Source organism: Amyelois transitella, chromosome 25 (assembly GCF_032362555.1).
Source record: "Amyelois transitella isolate CPQ chromosome 25, ilAmyTran1.1, whole genome shotgun sequence".
Taxonomy (NCBI): domain Eukaryota; kingdom Metazoa; phylum Arthropoda; class Insecta; order Lepidoptera; family Pyralidae; genus Amyelois; species Amyelois transitella.
In genome coordinates, this window is record NC_083528.1 from 3,909,514 (window position 1) to 3,930,346 (window position 20,833).

The window sequence follows — 20,833 nt, forward strand, 5'->3', positions numbered from 1 at the left end:
AATAATTATTGTGCTATAAATATGGTCTAAATCATATAATAGACGAATTATTGTTTTATTTCAATAAGGTTAAAGTATTTAACTAGTAAGGTAATTTTTATCGAAAAATACCTATAATATATCTATTTTTCGTTATTTTTGAAGAAATTTAGGCTTTGCTATATGTCTTACCTATTATTTTAGAAAGTAATTTAGATATGAATAATTTTATTCCAAATCACTGTGACTGAACCAATTATTTACCATTGCCGAAAAAAAACGCACACATTGTCTATGATACCTTAATAGTTAGTTCAACTTTACACTACTAGATGGCGCTTTATGTATCATAGGCAACGACACTATACTATTTTATATAAATTTCTTAAAAACATCCACAGATGGAACTAGTAAATGAAAATGTAATAAGCATTGTTATGTTACGTACGAACATTATTTCTTTTTCAAATTAAAAATCAAATTCTAAAAAAAATCTTGTTTAGTATCTTTATAGTCTGGTCATGGATTAATTTTCTAATGCCATTGCTAACCTACCATGTCTGCTTTCTATTAGGTTTGGCAGAAAATTTTGTTTATAGAGGAAGCTGATATGAATTATTTTAACCCCGACTTAAAAAAAAGGAGATTCTCAATTCGACCGTTTTTTTATGTATGTTACGACATATTTCCTATATTTATAATCCGCCTTGAAAAGTTATTATTAAATATGGCCTATCAGTCTTTTCAAGACTTCCCCGCAAAGGATATAAACGTGACTTTATTAAATTCTAAAGCAGTGTCCGTAGATGTGGTCCCTTACAAATTTTGTAAGGTCTGATCATAAATGTGGATAAAACTCCAGGGAATTCCTCAAAAATCAACAGAATAAATAAGTAATAGGTATATCGAAAAATAGCGAAAAGTTACAGCATGCTTAAGAAAATTCATTGGTACTTTTTCAGGTTTTTCACTACTTCCATTCCATGCTATCTCTATGCCTTTCTCCGTGATTAGGAACTCCAAAAAATCCCTAAAATCAGTTCAGCCATTTAGTTTAAAACAAGAAACAAACTAAGCACTTGTGCCATTGGGATTGGGAACAGTCCTGGGATGACACAACTAGTTGTTCATATCAGTTGGTCCACGAGGAAAACGTGCCTCTTATATCCTCTCATTTTTCAAATGGAGTGTATTCGTGGATTGGACTTTTTTGTAGAGGAGGGATAATAATTAACGAGAAGATAAAATCTGCATTAACTTCGAACGACTATTAATATAAATAAAACATGTATGTACAAGCATATCGTATATTTTTTTTTATAATAATTAAGAATAAATTCTTACATCACGAGTTATAAAATAAATACATTTATTGCCCTTAATTAAGTCCAAAAGTACTCTGTACAATTATTGTTAGCGATGTACAAACGAGAACGTCAAGTAAAAAATATCCAAAAAACAAGGAAATAAAAAATAAAAAGGGTCTTATCGTCAGTAAGTCCACATTACTGTGTCACAATCTACGAACAACTTAACAAATTGTGTCATAATCACAACCAATAGTTTGCATCTTAATTTCATTTCTTATCAATATTACACAAACTATTTTATATCATTGCTCTTCACTTATCCTAAAACAAGAACCATTCTTTACCTTATATTAATAATTACAGTTAAATTAACACTATCTAATCGAGCGGGTGTTTTCACTGGACTTTGTTGTGCTTGTTATCAAATGTTCATGCCATTAGGCCCGAACCCACATACGGGAGCTTCGGGGGAATCACATTTATTTATAGTAACGAGCGTACTTCTTTTTCTATGCCCGAACAACAAAACGCATGCTAACAAAATATGGACAGGTAAACCGAACGCTTAAGATTCGTTCAAATCTTAAGAGCGTTTAAACACAACCCATTCCTAAGTGTCTAAACACACTATGCCGAAGTTACGCGGCTGAAGTTCGGCGCAATTACGCTTGCAATGCTATTTGAATTACTATTTTATTTCGGCGGCGATTCGGCGATACGGCAACACATTATACACGACCGAAGTTCGGTTCGATTACCGACGAAGATCCAGGGTGGGGAGCAGCGGGGAGCGTTGCGGAGCTGAATTTCTGCCGCGTAAGTTCGGCACTAATGATGTGTCATATCAGCCGAACACGTCGGAACGTAAAATCAGCCGCCGAATTTCGGTCGCGTAACTTCGGCATAGTGTGTTTAGACACTAAATCCTAGTGTATGTGGTAATAGGACCAGTTTCTTTTTATTAATTAAAGTGAGTTATAGTTGATATTCCATATAGGAATTCGCATCTATGATAGGCCTAGGATATTAATTCTATTTTACCTCGTTGTAAACTCTCATTCTGTTTTCTTTTGTAAACAACGCTACAAAGTCATAAATCACCATGACACCTAACATCTTGTTTCACTATATATAAATAAATAATAAAATATCTACTAGATAAGACAACTTAACTGACTTTCTTCAGTAAATCTTCACACGAAGCTCCCGTTTAAGAGGCTCGCTTAGGCCTTAATAATCTCGAGGGGGGTGAAGTGAGCGACGAATTGCCGGCAGATGTCGTGTGCGCAAGTTTCGTTAAGTCTTAAAACTAAATAATTTGAAAAGATAAATCGCAGGCTGTTATCCTAACGATGATAGTTTAAAATGCTTTTTTCATTTAATCCGAAATGAGCACTTTCAAAACAATATTTCACTTTTTTTTACTCTAACGTCACTCTACACAACATTATAGGCAGCTTAAAATGCCGCAAACCGCAGCTCACTTCGCTATGGTCCCGGGCCTCACCCCGATCATTGCTTATAAACAAGGCGCCATGAGTCAAAGGCCACCGTGGATCCACAATGTGCGAACTAGCCTAGCACTTTAATACTATGCCGTAAAAACCGTGTCAAAAACATTCGACATAAAAAAAACTCCGTAGAAAGCGATAAATTAAGATACAACATATCACGAGAACAAAATCATGTGGCAAATAATATGGCATCAGATTTTAAGTACTTTTAATTATATATATATATAAAAAATATTTAAAGTAGAACTACGCTAATCGTGTTGTAAGTCTGAAATGTCAGTGAGCACTAGTGTATACTCCACTTACTGTATAATTAAAAGTCTATTATAGGTATTGGAAGACGGAAAAACATTGCTATCAGATCAAAGTAATAAAATTAGTCGTATAGACTGGTCAATTAATTCCAAGAGATACTGGCCGTGCGCCAAAATAATAATGATAAAACCAATTTCACTAATTAGGTAAAAATCTTAAACTAAAAAGGACGAATTGTTTAACATGTAGTTAATGTGCATAACCGGGGCGGTCTAGAGCGGCTGTGTACACAAATTGGACTCCATTAATTTCAAAATTGACTAGATTATCTGTGTGCATAGGAATCGTACATAAAATAGCTAAGTAAAGGAACCGATTACATTGATTTCTGGCATGTCTCTGTAAAAAAATCATCATCTTAAACTAATTTATTGCCATAAGCGAACAAATTACCACTAGACTGTACTTTAAATTATGTAGAGTACACAATAACACGTCTAATTTTGTACAATTTGTACAAAACGCATTCGCATTCACTAACGCATCATAAAACGATTCACGCGCAAAATGCCAGACACGCAAAACGGCAAGACTCATATTTACATCATAAAATGTCAGAAGTAAAAATGAACCGCACAAAATGCTATAAACTTAATCATAAAAAAATACCGCTATCAATGTTATTTATTTACAAAAAACTGTATCTATACCGCGTAGCAAAACTGTTAAGTCAAAAACTGGCTTTATGCGAAATTTGTCATTTAGCGTGTCCGACATAGGGCTTGCGAACAACGTTTAGTCGTAACTTACAGAGTAACTAGTAAAGAGGGGATCAGTTCAAAACGTCTCAACACCAAAATTGTATCGGCGAAGGACCAACGTTTAGGGAACATTAATTTCCTCACTCCCAGCGCGAAAAATGTTTGATTATATTTCAGAAAAGCAGCTAATTTTTTGGTTGCTTATTATGTTTTTTTTTTTTTAATATTTTCAAAATTTAGTCAGTCTAATATTTCAATCTGTAGTCAGAGTAACTAAAAACTGCAGTAATTCCATCCAAACTACTGAAACTCTTTTGGAAATTCTAAAACAAATTTACACAAACTTATAAGCATATCCGCGTAAACAACAACAAATTAGTCAGCAATCGAAACACAATCAGCCGCACAGCCGGGGCGAGTCCTTAAGTACACGAGTGTCAGCCGTACGGCGCCGCCGGCATCACTTGGGCGGGTAGCTGCCGTGCGCGTAGCCCGCGTGCGGCGCGCCGGCGCGGCTGCCCGTGGCGTACAGCTGCTGCTGGAAGTTGTGGAACTGCGCCGCGTAGTTGGGGTCCGCCGTCGACGGCACGGCGAAGCCCTGCCCCTTGAAGCCCGCGCCCTGCATGGAGGGCGGCAGCGGCTGCGCGGCGCCCAGGCGCGCGCCCGGGCCCATGGCGCCCTTCACGCCGCGGAAGCCGGGCGCCGGGCCGCACATGCCGGGCCCGGGGCCGCCGGGGCCGCCGGGCCCGCCGGGGCCGAACGGGTCGCCGCCCATCTTTGGGGGTGAGTTGAATCCTGCGAGTGATAACAATGATATAGTTTGAATATGTGTAACTGACAATATAAATCATAGAGAAACCGTGAAAATTTTTATGATCATCCAAATATTACTGGTGTCTGAAGCAAACTCTAAGCTTAAAATATGATTCTTCAGAACACGTTGTAATGAGAAAAATAGAATAAAACAGATACAAGGCTTCCCGTTAGGAAAGCTTATAAATCGTAAAATAACCCCAAAGCTCATGCGAAAATAGTAAGACAAATCCTCATATTGTAGATTTAAACGGCTAGATCATAGTAGACGAAATTGTTATCATGCTCATAAAAAACATAAATGCATAGCAATGGTGACCTGCGGGGTAGGGCGACATGCGCAGCATGCCGGGCGCGCGCAGCACGCCGCGCATGGCGCCCTCCACGTCCACGGCGCGCGCGCCCGGGAAGTACTGCACGCCCTTGCCGCCCTCCAGCTGCATGGGGCTCGTCACTCGCTGCAGGAAGTCCAGGCTGGGGGGGCCTCTGGGGCCCGAGTTACACGGCATTTGAGGCCTAGTCGGGAGGTACTGTATCGTGTTCGGCGCGCTGGCTTTCACTTGGACGTTGGCTCCGTTGAAGGGCGGCATTTTCCCGGGGCCCGGCATTCTGGTCATCATGCCGTCGGAGGGCATGCCGGGCATGTTGCCCATCTTGGGGCTGAGGTTGATGTCCGGCGGGAAGTCGCCGCCGCCCATCATCGAGTCCATGGGCCCCCCCATGCCGGGGCCGCCCATGTTGTCCATATGGCAGCCTGGAAATTATACATTCGTTGTCATCCAGATAAATTTAATGATGATGGACTTGAGGAAGGCTTGAAGGAAAATGAAATTTGGAAATTTTATTCCTTGCGGTGAAGGTGAACACAAAGACCTAAACCTCAACTTGCCACGATCCATGTATACTTCTTTCACTTCATAACTCTTCATGCAAATTCGGCGATTTCGGGTACTCTCGACCTGATCTTCGTCCAGGACAAAAAAAAATAGATAAAGGAATCAAATATTTGAACTCACCTAAATCATTCATCATCATATGTGGATGCGAATGCGGATGCATTGAGTGGTGATGCTGCATGTGGTGTGGCGCAGGGGCGAAGGGTCCCATGGGTCCCGGGCCCCCAGGCCCCGGCGGGCCCGGGCCCGGGGCGCCCGACGTCAACTGCTGCGACATCTGCGCCAGCGACGAGATGGGGTCGAACGAGGCCGAGTTAGGACCCATGGGACCCCCGGGGCCCTGGTTGGGGTTGATGGGGATATTGTCGGGCCTGTTCATGCTGCACGAGCCGGGGAACGGCCCCGGGAGCGTTGTGCTGTTCGGCCCGCCTGATAACGTCGTCTGGGAATAGGAATAGAAGAATGATAATCTTATTCTAACATAGACGCGTAGCTAAATTATTAAAAAGAATCTTCAATTATAATTTTAAACTCAAAAGTTTATGGTATCAGACTGAAATGTTTAAAGGTACGAATAACATTGCGTCCATATACCAATGCTTCTTTGATGTGAAAAAGTATGCAGTCTAAACCTTTACATTCAGGATAGCTTGTATGTAACCATTAATATCATCACCACAAATCAAATCATGAATTTGTATTTATTTGTGTAAAACCTAACTAACCCACTCCAGAATCGCTATCAGAGGCTGATCCTGACTGGCGACAAGTTAATTACAATCATATTTATTTTATTTCTTACCTCCGTGTTGCCGGCCAAACTATCCTCCATGCTGTTGGAAGGCGCGGAGGCGACGCTACAACTGCTTTTGACAGAAGACGAAGCCGCTGAAGACGACGGGGCGTAGGGACCCTGGCTGAGGCCGGAGTCTCTTTGGGGTGTTTTTGAGGCGCTGTCTTGACTTGACCGGTTCGAGGACGGACTCGGCCGGGATTTCTCGTCTGTTGAGAGATTACAATAAAATATTTTAAAAAATTATATCATCATTGAGTTAGTATCTCGTAACACAAGTTTTGGACTTACTTCGAGGTAAATTCGATCTATGTTATTTATGCCTTAGTCTGTTGAGAGATTACAATAATACATATATTAAAAAATATAGCATCATTGACTCGTAACACAAGTTTCGGACTTACTTGGAGGTTAACTCGAACTGTGTAATTATATTATATTTAATTAATCTCGTATATTATATTTATTGATTAACTTTACTGACCTTGAGAACACTTGTTGGTGTTTGACTGCGGCGTTTGCGGATTGAACCCGGGACTGTGGTCGAGCGAGAACCGCCCCGAGCGCTGCTCCGTGAGCGAGCCCCCGCTGCACGCGCCGTGGGGCTCTGGCGTGCCCGGCATCATGCTAGCGATAAAAGTTATGTGATAATGACGAGAGCATTTCAAACTGTTTTTAACCTTAAGATTTTATACGATACGTAAAGTGGATTTCTATGAAATTTCGCCAAATTCGAGAAAAACAAACTTCCGAGATCAGGCCTAATAGAATTTCAATCAATTTTAAAAAGCTGAATAATAATAGTTTCCCAAATGAAAAGTGATGTTTAAAGATGATTATGCCAAATACAATCACATAGTTACAAATCCACTATATAGAAGTATAACGACTTTTCGTAGATATTGTTGCGATAAAATAACTCCAAAGGATAAAGTTGCCCATAGTGAACACTTTCTTTCAATGCAATATTAAAGGTAGGTATTATTTATGTAATAAATCCAAAAAAATTCTATGCAATAAAGATATTACAAACAAACAAACAAATAAATTAAACATTAACAATTAATTTCTCCATTAATTATCTGTAGCAATGGTTCCCAATGCACCGGCGGCATTGCCACGCTGTATCGCTATGGCAATCCTTTGAACCAAATAAGTCTGACATTTTTATTAACAATTATGATAAGCAATAATAAAAAAAATATTTACCCGGCAGGAGACTTCTGATTGGAGGCCGACTGCGGCGTCTGACCGCCACTATTGGACGGCGGCCCGTTGTCTTTCAACGACGTGTTCGGCTGCTTCTGTATTGTCAGCTCTTGGCCTGAAAGAGGTTACTTTGTTTATGGCATACCACAGACAACGGACGCAATGATAGACGAATTAGCCATAGAGTATGAAGATACGATGTTAGCACATTTTCACCAACCATCACCAAAATGAGAACAGAACAAAGCATAATCACTCTAATATAAAATGTTTTATAATTTATACATTATATTAAAGATGTATGCCGTGGAAATATAGAAACACAGGACACGAAAAGCATGCGTTTTAACATTCACAAGAATGGAACACAAATGGTTGCACTAGCACGTGTAAAATGAATTACAAAAACACATAAACATAAATGACTTGAAAAACACGAAACAGAAATAATTACCTATTACAAAAAAAAGCGCAAAGTAAAATATATTTAAGGGAAGTAAGTATGTATCAATTAAAAACAAACAAATATCTTGACAGATTGAGGTAGGATTTAATGACTGTAACAAAATGAAACATGTTTTAAACTTTGTTCTAATAGTAGGTTTCAAAGTCATACAAGAGCCGCTACGTTTACTGGACTTTCGCACTCTGATTTCTCTTTGAATAACTATATAAAGCGACGTGACCAAACGTCAAGTCTTTACCAATAATGCTGCTCGGTATAATCAAACAAAATATATATAAATAAAAAACAGCTGTAAGATAAAAACCAACACACAAGATAGGATGACGGATGACGATTTGTAGCCCCAACTTTGAAATTATTTCTGCCTCCGTGTATTCAAGCCAATTTACCTTCGAACTGGTTGAGGTAAGATATTTGCTGTGGGGATGGCACGGGCATCAAACTTGGCTCCTTGCTATGCGACCCGCCCTGGTTCTTCTGCTGTTGCGCCGCCAAACATTGGAGCGTTCGAACGAACACGCCATCGTCCAACTTCTCTAGTATTTCTTATGTGGCCAATGTTTCGTCCAACATTTGATCCAATTTTATTATATCGTTGTTATATCCGCACACGTTGGAATTTCAAGCGTCAAGCGTTTTAGAGGGTGGGGGGGAAAACAAAAAATACGCATTACAACTACAGAATAAAACAAAATTAAAACAAAAAAAAATGCACCTCACATGACTTTTAATATTAATAAAAAAAAAACAATCGTGGTTGGGAAAATGTCTAACACGGACACAGCATGCTCTACGTCTATGGCTTCTATGTTGCTAGATTAAAACGTTTAATTACGCATGCAATACTCTTGAAATGTTTAAAACATACTCGTACTTTTGGAAGGCAATTGTAGGATCATGCACTTTGGTTGCTTTATATTGCTTGAATTATTTCATCATCAATGATCATTATACCAATCAGTCAAATTTATTTTCAAATCCACAGCAGGCGTGGTTACACCACTATCCGAATTACTTCGTGTTACTATAACACTTCAAACAAAACATCCAAACAAAGATTCTTCAAAGGATAGCGATTCAATTTGTCGTTTTACCAAAGCATTATATCCATCAAGATCAATTTCTAATGATAATTCAAGCAACTAAACAAAACTTTACCACTCTTTAACCCTTCCAAAAGTACCTGTAACCACACGACACGTAACATCGCATGTACATACCGGGTGCGTCCTGTTTGGGCCCCTGTTTGCAGTGCGCGGGACTGTTCAGCCCCGAACCCGCTCGGGACGCTTCGGCCGACATCGGCATTTGTACCGAGCCGTGACTGGGGGACTGTGTTGCTGGGGGGGAAATATTTATATCGAGTGAATTCAAGCAATGAAGTTTCCTAGTGGAAGCGGACGTCATTGTAACCTATAGATATACAGAAATCTGTGGTGATATCTGAAACGTCATACGCCATCGACCAATCACAGCTAAAAATACGATGCGCTCAGCCAATAGCAAGCAGTGAAGGGTCTCAAATCGATATAAAATATTTTACGGATTGGAGTATAATATCACAATCTCAGGCTCAAAATGGTCTGTCGCGCGGTTCCCTGGGCACAACACCTACTTGGTGTAAGTGGTAAGTTCTTCCCTTTGGTGGTAGTGGAGCCCGAATCATCGCTCCCAGTCATATACTTATATTCACAGCAAAATGTATTTATGTCAGCGCTACACTTTTTAAGTCGGCGATAAATTTTCTCATATAAACACATGTTTGTATAATTGTACATGAGATGGTACCATTTCTGGCAACTGCTTCGCTATTCTTCTGTTTTTAATTAATTAATTTGTGATGTGAATCAAGATAGCCACAATAAACACTGTTATATTACTTTACTAACTGACGAATAAATTAATTCCGAACATATTAGCACTTACCAATAGGTACTGAGGCAGATCTGTGTAGAGGCGAGGCTCCGTATGGCGGCGGCGGTAAGCAGCCGCCGCGTTCTGAACAAGGCGATTTTGCTTGTGTTCCTGGAAGAAAAACAGTGACTTTAAAACATCTGAGACAATTAAGCTTAAGCTTAACTAAGTAACCTCTGGTCACATCAACAATTGAGCTTAGAAACCTCTGGTTAATATAGCACAACAGTAGGCACCAAGATATTCACAAATAAATAAATACAAATATTAAACTCAGCAGCTTCTTAACACAAGTGGCAAATCTGTCAAAAAATAATAAACTGTGCTTTGTGTTTTCATTATGCTAACTAAACAAAATTTGTGTAAGGGTTTCAATCATGTTGTTGTCCGATTTAATTGAGCTATCTGAATTCCTTGAGCCTTCATAAATTCTTTAATGCTCCTGGGGATTGTCGTGTTTGAATGATAATATATTCAATTATCTGAATATGCAACCTTACCTAGTTCAGTGTCCATAGACTTGGGGTCATCGAAGAACTGGTGGTGTAACTTGTGCCAGTCGATGTCGTTGGGGCTCTTTGGGCTGCGGATGCCGCGCCCCGGGCCCGGACCCAGCCCGCCAGGATCGCCTGGGCCCATCTATGCAGAAACAATAATAAAGTATATCGGAAAATAGTGGAGGATGTGTACGCAGACGCAGAGTTTGGTAAAAATCTGATATAGAGCCATATTCTAAAAGTAGGTTTATTTATAAGATAATCCAGGATCATGATCATAAAGGTACACTCCGGGCTCCTCTCCAGAAAGGTGAGGATGTAACCGTGATGGGATGGGACCGTGTTAACACCAGAAGGAAGAGCTACACAAATTTTACCTATTTACTAATTCTTTACTTATATAATAAATTCGAAAGTCTGTCTGTCCGTTCCGTTTCTATATCTTAACCGCTGGACTAATTTGAATTAAATTTGCCATGCGTAAAAACCAGCGGTCTAAGATAGATACATTTTTTTTCAACAATCATACTCTAAATTACTAAAACGAGGAGTGAAAGTTTACAAGTAATTTATCACAAATGCTACCCGTGCGAAGCCGGGGCGGGTCGCTAGTGTCTAGTATAGATTTAAATCCCGACTCACGTTTCTCCCGCGGCCGTAGTCGTCGCACATGGGCCCGTTGGGCATCGGGTGGTGGTCCCCGCATTCCCCGTGCATGCCTATCATGCCGCTGTCCATCATCATACCACCTGGAATAATGTCATTTATTAGAGAAAGAAAAAAATTAATTTTTACAAACCATACATACATATGTATATTCCAGTCCCTTGTGGGGTAAACCGAGCCAATGGTCTTGAAAAGACTCAAAGGCCAAGTTAAGCCGTATGGCTAAATGATAAAATTGAGATTGAGTTGCTAGCCCATCTCCAACAAGAAGAATCCCAAGTTTATTAGCCTTTCCCTTAGTCGCCTTTTCGCCATTAATTTAGGGAAAGATATGGAGTGGTCCTATTCTAAAGTAACGAGAACCAAACAGCAAAACATACAAATAACAAAATAAACAATATAATCAATTATAATACATAAACCTCATGAACTCTTATTGTCTGTAGATTTATGAGAATAAAATCAAATAAATAAATAGTAATGAATAATTTTAAATATCATTAAAAAAAATTGAAAAAATTGGCACGTGATTGATTGCCCGTGCCAATTTTTTCAATTTTTTTTAATGATATTTAAAATTATTCAATTACATACCTAGTGTGTATTTAAATTATATACCTAGTGTTTTAAAATTATATACCAAGTGTGTATATAATTTAAAAACCAGTATTAGATAATATAATACAAAATGTTTAAATATAACAGGGTTATAAGCTACGATAAACCAACACTGAACAATAAAACAAATAAACAACAACAATACATACCATTCATAGCGTTTATATTAGGCCCTTGCATCATCCGGGGTCCCATGTGGGGTCCGCCCATCATGCAGGGCTTAGGAACGCCCATGCCGCCCATTGGGTTGGGCATTCGCTGGAACAAACAATATCATTACTGCTTACCAATACTAATTGACTAAGAGTGTGAAGCGAGCGGGATCTAGCAATCAACTTGGGAAGAAAATACATTTTTTGTATGTACGTTCGTAACTTTCGTGGGTTTGATTTAATAAAAATTAAAAGGTATGTAAGATCTATCAATATTTAAGTTCGTGGGGCATCAAAATTGTTTAAGTCGTTTATGAGGTATTCACAATTATGTAAAAAATTTAAGTTGTCACGAAGTAATAGTTCGCGGCGAACAAGTGAGTTTGTTTGTCCGTTTTTCACTTCAAAACCACTGAACTGATCTTCGTGAAATTTTCATGAATCAGGCGAATTAAAATAAAGAAATGGTAATTTAAAATTAAAGTGAATACAACTTACCCCCATAGGGCCACCGCATCCTCTTCCCATGTGCATATCATTGCACATTCCTCCCTTCATATCCGGGCCTCCGCACGCTCCTCTGATTCCTTTCATCCCACACGGGCCCATTGGCCCCATCGGTCCGTTAGGCCCCATACCCGGCATCATGGGCCCGTTCGGCCCCATCATGCCATTAGGCCCCATCGATCCATGCCCCATTCCCATACCGCCCGGGCCGCCCATTCCCATTGGCCCACCCATAGGTCCGTTTGGCCCCATTGGACCTCCGGGGCCCATCGGTCCTCCCATAGGTCCGTTGGGTCCCATCGGGCCGGACATAGTACAATTGGGTCCGCCGGAATTCATACTGTTTGACATTGACACCATAGGCCCGTTAGGTCCAGAGCCCATAGGTCCGTTTGGCCCCATTCCCGACATAGGTGGGAAGGGCATGTTCATGTTTCCTGCTGAATTAGGCGGGTTGATATCGTTGTTTTGTTGGTTTTGGTCGTTGGGACCCTGGTTGGGGTTGCTGCCGCCACTTTCGGGGAACAACATCTGTTGCATTTTGCGTATCGTGGCCAGTTGCTCTTCGCGATGTGCTCTTTGCTGCGGCGTTAAGTTTTCATCTGGTATTTTAACACCTGTGTGTGACAGAGAAAATTGTTAATAACAAGATGATATTTGTACTACTTTTATTCTTTTATACATTATTACTCATTTAATTCTAATATAATAATCTCAAATTCTGAACAAAGAACGATCAAAGAATTGATTCCAATAGAATACAGAATGAAATATATTTTGAATTTATATAAATTGTAAATGTCGGCTACCTTTAGGCCCTTGTTGGCAAGTCTCAGACGAATCTGCACCAGAGGTGGGTGTGTCGTTGGCATTTGACTCTGAACACGGCGGCATATTACCACCGCCATTTGCCATGCCGTTCGACATTACGGAGGGGTTTTTCTGTTGACAAAATAAAACTTAATATGTTAAAAATAAGGTTAAATAAAAAGATAATTCACATAATTTTTTTATTCAATTATTTTTTTATTTGCAATGCTTTTATTGATAGACTAAATGATTTTTTCAATCTTTTTTATTATTAAAATAGGTAAATGCATATTCCCACTTACGGTGTCCCAGGGCATTTCACCATCAGCACCGAGGCCGTCCATGACACCACAGGACGGGGTGCCTCCTGGAAACCCATCCATGGGTCCCATGCCCGGCCCCATCTGCCCCATGGGGCCAGGGCCTCCTTTCATCATCATCATCTGATTACCGGGCCCTCCCATCCTGTTTGGACCCATCATATTAGGGCCCATGTGGCCCATACCGCCGTGTCCCATTGGCCCCATGTTAGGACCCATTGGACCGCCCATCATGTGCCCCATTTGATTAGGCCCGCCCATCATGTTAGGGCCGCCTCTCATTCCTCCCCTGGTCTTCGCCATGGCGAGGTTGTTGAGCCATTGCGCCGGACTCTGCTTGTTGAACTGACCCATCTTGAGAGGGTGTTTCTGCAACAATGAAGCAGATCATGAACTTCGCAGATATCCTCTAAACGGATTTAATTGTCTTTTGTCGTGTCTACATAGGGTATTGGACCTCTAAAATTACCCCCCTCGATCGAATTCATAGGTGCAGTCCGGATCATCCCCAGAGAAATGCAACTCAGATAAATAACAAAGAATTCGAGAATTGCTAACTAAGCTTCTGGCGCATTTCAAATAGAAATATTACAGTTCGATTAATGAATCCAATTATGTATGTGCATAGTTTTAGTTAAGGGTTAGAACTTACCTCCAAATACTTCTTAGTGCCAGGCTGTGCGCAGTGGTACGAGATGATGGAGTGATGCTGTCCAGATAGCACCGCTTCAGCACCCTTGTTGGCCAGCATCGTGGAGAACACGAAGATCTGGCTTTGCTGCTGGCGGAATAAGGGTTTATTACACAAATACAACCAACAACAAAACCCTACAAAAAAAATATATCATTTTTTTCATTTATTATCCGATTTGACGGCTATGTTATATTATGAAGGTCGACTAACATACAGCGGTATTACAATTAAGTGTATCCTTTATAGCATAAAGGCTTAATAAATTTTAACCTCGCCCAGCATAAAATTAAAATAAATAATATGCTCCTTTACCTCCATACTGCCCGCCTGTTTGCTGATGACATTGGAAGGTAGTGTCTGTGCCTCGCTGGCGGACATGGGCCCCATGGAGACCCCAGGCCCCATGGGCCCTCCGCCGCCGCCCATGCGGCAGGACCCCAAACCTTCGGGACCCACGTTTGGGTTCCGGCAATTTTGGTTACCATCCTGTAGAAAAGTAAATGGAATCCTTTATAGAAACATTCATTTTTATTACCAGTTTTTCAAAAAGTTAAATACCTTCCCCATGAGAACAGATTTTGGAAACAGTACTCTCCTAAGTAAAAGTTAGTTTTAAATGTCATAGACATAGATTTTTCTTAGGTCTTTTATCATTTGGGATTCTATAGTATGGTTATAATAAAATATTATCATTCATTTAGAAATTAGTTGTCACATTATTGCAATCTACGGTTTAAATTTGTAATGGACACACAATATTTGTTCTACAGGCGTCAACTAAACAATACAAGTCAATTACCTGCATATTTCCTGTATTGCCTCTGAGTCCAGTCTGCGGATCCAGTATATCGTTGGAATCTGAAGAAAGCCGCTCCGACTTGAGCGACCCCGGCCCGCCCATCTCGCACGACGGAGACTTTGTGGGGTCGCCTGAATGTGGGACTGAAAATATGATAATTAGTTAAAATGAGTTACTTCAAATAGTAATAGTATAGAAGTAGCATAGTACTAGTATATAGTAGTAATAAAGTAATTAGACTTAGAAAATAAAAAAGACTGTACGATTATTATTTATAGCAATCGCGACCAAACGGACACTTCGTGGTGTCGGTTGAAAAGGGGCTGAAAATGAAAAATTAAGAGGAAACGTTTTACCTACTGAAAGATTTACATTAATCAAAAAAATTAAATTGAGCTTACATTTCTTTGAAATTGCAAGCTCTCCACAAACTGTATATTATATAACACCCTTAGGGCTCGGGAAATAGATAATACCGTGGAAGATGATTTCATTCAGTTTGTAGGAAAGAAAATTCACTTGCATTTTTTTTTTTTTTTCAAATTGTTCCAATTAGAATGATAGGTAATATTTTTTCATTTCCCCCCTCTGTCTCTATTTTATTGTACCAACTTGAAAGAGGCGGAAGGGCTATGGACACGTCACTGTTGACATCTTGCTTATGTGAGTATTGAACAACTCACCATCGTTGTCCATGAGTGTGTCAATCTCAGTCTTGATCCCGTCCACCGCTAGATCGGGGGCGGAGTCCTCGCCTCCTTGCTGGTGGGGTTCAATCTTGACCCGGTGAGGTCCGTCCTCGGGCTCTTTCTTCAGCGCCGCCGGGGTCGGCAGCGACGCTGAAGGCGGCCGAGAGCCGTGGCCTGAATAAGCATATCATGCTGCATTGACGCGCAGTGAACAGGCAGGCATTGACGTAAACGAAATACATACATATAAACTCGCCACTCTCCTTGGTAGCCCTGATATCTGCACACTTCTTTAGCTTCATCCGCATTCATGTCTCTTCAGGAAAACTCATCGATTTCGAGTAAAAGAAATACAAAATGGAATACTTCAATGGTTTAGTCATATGGAGAGAATAATTTATTTACGAAAAATAAATTATACCATGAATTATAATTTTACTGACATAAATTATTTAAATTCATAACGATAAACGTTGAAAATCAAACACTGCATGGCAAAAATTGGCACAAATATACATTGTCCGTAACATCAAATTATTAGCTGATAAATAAATGAGATGAATCAATTTCATGGACTGTAAGCATTGCTTTCACTACTATTGTTTTCTCTGCAAGTTTTTTTTTTAATGAACTGGATCTAGTATTTGAAATCTATCATTATATTGTCGGACTATTTTGTGACTTGAGTACGCACGGCTCCGTCCGCGTAAAAAAAAAATATCTTCTCTTAATTTCTGTTTCAATGGGATTTTTGGGAAAGCATCTCTTAGTGCACTCATAGCCAATAATTATATGAAACCTAAATCAATCATTTAAAATTTCTAGATCCAGCAGTTTGGGCTGTGCATTAACAGTCTGATAATCAGGCAGTTTTTGTCCTCTGTCACAATGTTCGTTCCCGTACCTACTCCTGTGAAACGGCTTGACCTTAGGAGTACCCGTAATCGTCGAATTTGCATGAAAAAAGTAATGAGTCTGAAAAGATTGTAGCAAGTGGAAATTCATAGTCCTCTGCCTACCCCAGTGGAAACCAGGCCTGATGGTATGTATGTATTTCTGGTCAAACTTTCAGCACTGCATACTTATTATTATAACCCTTGTTGACTGTTCTCAGCTTATAGAATCCAGTTAGTCATGTTATTGAAATATAAAAATCTTACCAGGCTCTGTGGGGTCATTAGGCTCGTCTTTGAGGCGAGCACCCCCTCCCTTCTCCTTCTCCTTAATCATACCCCTGCGTGCCTTCGCCAACTTGACTGTAAAAGATACAAAAAACATTATTTAACATCTGAAACATATAACTTTATGTGATCTCCACCAGAGCAATGCTCTCCAAGCAACTCAATGTCTTGTTAGAGAGCTAACTCTGCACACATTTTTGTGACAAAACATTCAATCATAATTTAACCATTGTGATGATTACATACATCCAATTTATATATTTCAAATAAGTTTCATTCTCTTCCAAAGAAATTTCTTTTTCCCCCACTGCATACCCAAATATACCATTAATAAATTACCAATAACACCATAAACAAAAACACTTTTTAGACTATAAATAAATGTTTACTAATTATGCTCTGGCCTTGATCATCTGCATTAGTACCTATAGTAATGCAAGCGTAGATAATGCAGTTATAATAAGTAACTTTTCCACAGCACATTAAAGTTTTGTTGTGTGAATCATGCACTATCTAACAAAACAAAGGATTTTCCCAAAAGAGATCGTAACACCCCAGGTAAATAGGTAAATGTGCTCTTTATCTCGGCGCTCATCCAGGTTGTCCCATTAAGATTGCGAAGTATACAAAAAGATACTAGCCAGGTAATCTACCAAACAAAAGAACCCTAAAACAACAGGTAAACAAAAAGGAGAGAGAAATCATTTTTAACTCCAAATGCACAACTATCGCTTAAACAATAAGGTTAGATAAAGAATTATGAGATCTACACCACAAACCACCCAGATGGAACTGCACATGCAGGTGTGGTAATAATAGTAAGATCGAACATTAAACATGGTGAGCAGCCTCAGTTTAAGACGCATCATATACAAGTAGCCTCAGTTTAAGACCCATCATATACAAGTAGCCTCAGTTTAAGACCCATCATATACAAGTAGCCTCAGTTTAAGACCCATCATATACAAGTAGCCTCAGTTTAAGACCCATCATATACAAGTAGCCTCAGTTTAAGACCCATCATATACAAGTAGCCTCAGTTTAAGACCCATCATATACAAGTAGCCTCAGTTTAAGACCCATCATATACAAGAAGCCTCAGTTTAAGACCCATAATATACAAGTAGCCTCAGTTTAAGACCCATCATATACAAGTAGCCTCAGTTTAAGACGCATCATATACAAGTAGCCACTGTCCCCACTGTAGCTTGTTTACTGTCGGCCAAAACACAAAATAACAATGGACCAATATGATTAACTATTTAATACGCTTGACCCACGCTTCCAAGTTGGAATGCAAAAATTCCAATGGGGTTTAAGACTTACTAATACCAAAGGTAGAGAACTTAAAAATCTAGACAAGAACAACTTAAATACAATTTCCACTAACTGTAATCCATAAAGATAACCAGATGTCATAGATTTCTTTATTGTAAAGGGTCTATCAAAGCTATCCTACAACATATGAACTAGCCTAGACGGAGATACTAACATACCGGTGACATTAACTATCGGAAGCACAGGAGTCAATATAAAAAAAACAAAAACAAATACTGACTGCGTCTCCTATAGAGAACTACTACACCAAAGAATGAATCTCAAAATGTCCTTCAAAATAGAGGAAGACATTTACGAAGCTGCCCAGAGAATCACTACAATGATCCAATTGTTGGCAGTGTACTTCAATTGTCAAAGGGCGCCAACTGCAATGTGAATTCTACTCAGAAAGAATACACCAAAAAAAATTCTGAACAAACGGAGACTAGGAAGGGTTTGGCATACCAATAGGCATTCAAGTGACAAAACTGCACTCAACAAAGCAGTGAATGAACTGAAGAACCTGATAACAGAAGCCAATGAATGCCATGAAATTCAAACCTACTTTGATGGCCTCACAGCAAGAAGAGCAACAAATTAATCCTTATGAAAAGCATGCAAAAATTTTGATCTACCAGTACACCACAAGTCACAGATGAGAACAGAGAGGATAATGGATAAGGTCCAAATAAAGTCCTCAATAAAGGCACATTGAGGAATTTGCACATCCAGCCAAGCCCAAGAAGGCCCTACCTCACACTAATAATAAATGTAATAATCATATCCAAATAGACAAGGTTTGATAAGTCAGTCAGTCAGTTGTTTCCTATCATAAAGTTATTTACCATCAGCTGTTCAATGAACAAGTAGCTTTCATTGACTAAACATTCAAACTGCACGGTTACCAAACACATTATGTAAGATGTAAACAAAATACATTATGGATGTCAAGACATCTTATTATTGCATGATTTTTTTTCAGATTTTCATTAACTGTAAATGGTTTTTACAAACCAACAGGTTATTGAAAGGATTAGTAAATAAATAGTCACACTGTTGACAAAAATATGAATGCATAAAATCTTATCTGGTGATCCAGGCACAGCCAATGTTGTTGTTATTGAATGTGCAAATAAAACATAAAATAGCAAAGGGAACTAATAGCTTCAGGGTATAGTACGCATTTGTGTACATACAAACATATGGGCGCGCTTTCGTCACGCTCATAGTTATTGGCACAAGTCCCGCAAATCCAAAACGGCACTTCATTACAGGAATGTCATTATACTGCAGCAAATGATCGAGATATTAATAATATGGAACACCAAGAAAACCTTGATTTACAAGTAGGCGGCGCGCATTGTCTTCATCACTATCCCACCGACTAGATCCACACTTGTAACCAAAATTTCACTTAGATTAAGATTACGCTGCGAAACTCCATAAAAATTCCTGGCTTATTCTCCATACATAAACAATGAGATAGGTCGGGTGTAGACAGGCGCGCGTACACGAAACGCACGCTACTATGGCCGATTAATTACTTTTGGACGTTCGTTAGTAGAGATTAATTCACTGGAGAAAGCGACTAGTTTAATTTTATATCGTTCTTGTGATATAATTAAGGTTTAGTGATAGGTATGCAGCAAGAAACAAAAAATCAGGATCGGTGACATTTTTGTTTATGGTACATCGACGAGATCCAGAATCCACAAATAGCAAATAAACGTACACGATTACCGCCTGCCGACGGATTTACTTTCACTTGATAACACAAAACACTGTGTTTTTTTCACATTTAAGTTAGTTTCATCGTTAAATTATACCTGATTTACTTAATTTTCTTTATTTCAGCATTTAACACAAATCACCACGCACACAACACACAACATACAGATAGGTAGGGATGCTCGATGATCATCGACGTGCACGATACATCGATGTTTCATAATCGATATTGCAAAATGCAAAAAATCGATATAACAATGTCACTCGATATTGATAAATTTTCGATGATCACCGATGTAAAAATCGTCACATCAAGGAAACATACATTTAAATAAAATTGAATATTAATCACGGACACGTAATCTTAATGTAAAATTCTTTGTTTTCTAATAGTTGACACAATAGATTACTTTTATTATAACGTATGCAAATAATATCAACTACAGATACCATCATCGTTGTTTTTGCAACATCGATCACCTCTGCTATAAATGTACATAGGTACGACTTACATTTAATATGAGAAGAATCTCAGAAGAACACACACATAGTATGAAGAGACATCGATTTTTGATTGCGTAATCGATCCTTTTCTATTGTCGATATGAATATATTTCAATTTCAAGTATCACTGAAAGAGCTTTGATACTGAATTTAAATAGGTAATCAGATTTGTTTATACATATTTGTTATAGTTTATGGGTCACTAAAACTTCTAGTCTCTCTAGTAACATTTAAATAAAAAAAAGAAAAAGGGAGAAATAGTTTCGGATAGCCATTAGGTTTACACAAGTAGGTACTTAAACACCATGGCCAGCAGTTCCGATGTATGCGCATAGCGCTAGTGTCGCACGCAGCTATTAGCCGCTTATGCCGCCATATTTTCGGCCAAGTTTTTTTTTATTATTATTACACAATATTCATTATAAACTTAAACAATATTCC

The 20,833-nt window shown here is 39.1% G+C and overlaps 1 protein-coding gene across 5 annotated transcripts; it reads right to left on the bottom strand.

The window, feature by feature from the left end:
• Window positions 1-1,272: 1,272 nt before the first annotated feature.
• On the bottom strand, window positions 1,273-20,103 carry LOC106137161 (collagen alpha-1(I) chain). 5 transcript variants are annotated; one of them, XM_060951503.1, is made up of 21 exons: window positions 19,987-20,103; window positions 16,823-16,918; window positions 15,657-15,836; window positions 14,974-15,116; window positions 14,487-14,660; window positions 14,133-14,261; window positions 13,463-13,849; window positions 13,160-13,292; window positions 12,342-12,967; window positions 11,841-11,949; window positions 11,050-11,156; window positions 10,411-10,549; window positions 9,923-10,021; window positions 9,217-9,336; window positions 8,386-8,541; window positions 7,531-7,645; window positions 6,806-6,948; window positions 6,331-6,530; window positions 5,649-5,970; window positions 4,952-5,386; window positions 1,273-4,614 (listed from the first exon to the last, which is right to left on the bottom strand). In XM_060951503.1, the coding sequence occupies exons 2-21, from the start codon at window positions 16,890-16,892 to the stop codon at window positions 4,280-4,282; spliced, it is 4,122 nt and encodes a 1,373-aa protein (XP_060807486.1). In that variant the 5' UTR covers window positions 16,893-16,918; window positions 19,987-20,103; the 3' UTR covers window positions 1,273-4,279. The 5 variants fall into 5 exon arrangements, with proteins under 5 accessions (XP_060807486.1, XP_060807487.1, XP_013193395.1 ...); XM_060951504.1 differs by having other exon boundaries at window positions 19,895-20,060; XM_013337941.2 differs by having other exon boundaries at window positions 14,133-14,258; window positions 19,893-20,060.
• Between the last annotated feature and the right edge of the window lie 730 nt (window positions 20,104-20,833).